General features: G+C 62.9%; 1 protein-coding gene across 1 annotated transcript in view; it reads right to left on the bottom strand.

Moving 5' to 3' along the window:
• Window positions 1–631: 631 nt before the first annotated feature.
• The window catches only part of wnk1b (WNK lysine deficient protein kinase 1b), a gene marked incomplete at both ends in the record, with an annotated part of 128,647 nt that continues 128,214 nt past the window's right edge, over window positions 632–1,064 (bottom strand). The window contains 1 exon segment of the mRNA XM_080538521.1: window positions 632–1,064. This exon segment is cut by the window's right edge and continues 17 nt beyond it. Within this exon segment, the coding sequence (XP_080394647.1) occupies window positions 632–1,064 (433 nt within the window).

The raw sequence follows: 1,064 nt of genomic DNA, 5'->3' as shown, positions 1-1,064 counted from the left end.
ACTGCCTTCCTCTCGCCATGCTACAGCAGGACTGCCTCAGCACAGCGGGGAGAACGGAAAACAAACAAACAAATAACCAAAACAAACAACAACGGAATCATAACCACAATTCCAACATCAGACATTCTGTACAGGGATTCTTCCTCCTGAAGGCCACTTCCTGTGGGGTTGTGTCTCTGTTACTGTCTCGTTATTGCATCACATGGCGGCAGAAAGGGGGGGGGAGGTGGGCTACCTCCGCTCACCACCCCCCAGGCTCCAAGGGTGGGGGGGGAGGGAGGGAGAAGGCATGACTAACATTTCTTCGGAAGTCAGCCCAAACCAGACACAAGGGCAAGGGCCTCCCTCCCTGCCTCCCTCCCTCCATGCCTCCCTCCCTGCCTCCCTCCCACTCTCCAAGGCGTCAGTACAGCAACCCAACACCACACACATAGTTCATAGTTAGGAAACAACAGCAACTGTTACTACTCTCTTTGGCCACTTAACATTGCACCCTTGTGTCCATTGGTTTATCTTGACCATTTGAGGACAACCGCCCAGCCCAGCCCAGCCCAGCTCAGCTCAGCCCAGCTCAGCCCAGCCCAGCCCAGCTCAGCCAGTCTAGCCCAGCCCAGTCCAGTCAAGGCCGGCCCTACGTGGTCCTCAGGTTGGGGCCCCCGGGGCTGCTGCCAGACTTGTGTGTGGAGCCGCTACTGATGTGGAAGGCAGACGCTTGCAGGGAGCCGGGCGGCGGCGAGGTCACCGTACCCCCACCCACCCCCACCCCCACCACGGAGGGGGGGTAGGAAGACTGGGCCAGGGGCTGGGAGGATGCGCTCAGCAGGGGGCCGGGGCTCCGGGCCTGGGGGGGAGCCTGGGGCAGGCCGGTGCTGCCCGTGGAGCCCACCCACTGGGCACTGTAGGGGGCAGAGGGGTAGGAGTACTGGGGCGGGGTGGGGCCCAGGGAGCTCTTGCGGGGGCCCAGAGAGGTAGCGGGGGCGCTGGGGAGGGGCGAGTGGCCCCCTAGGGACGAGGCCATGCTGCTGGGGCACAGCTGACTGGGGGCTGAGAACTTCCTCCCCATG

The sequence above is a fragment of the Nansenia antarctica genome, assembly GCF_963989245.1.
Source record: "Nansenia antarctica genome assembly, chromosome: 8".
Lineage (NCBI taxonomy): Eukaryota > Metazoa > Chordata > Actinopteri > Argentiniformes > Microstomatidae > Nansenia > Nansenia antarctica.
This window is presented reverse-complemented; position numbering and strand designations above follow the sequence as displayed.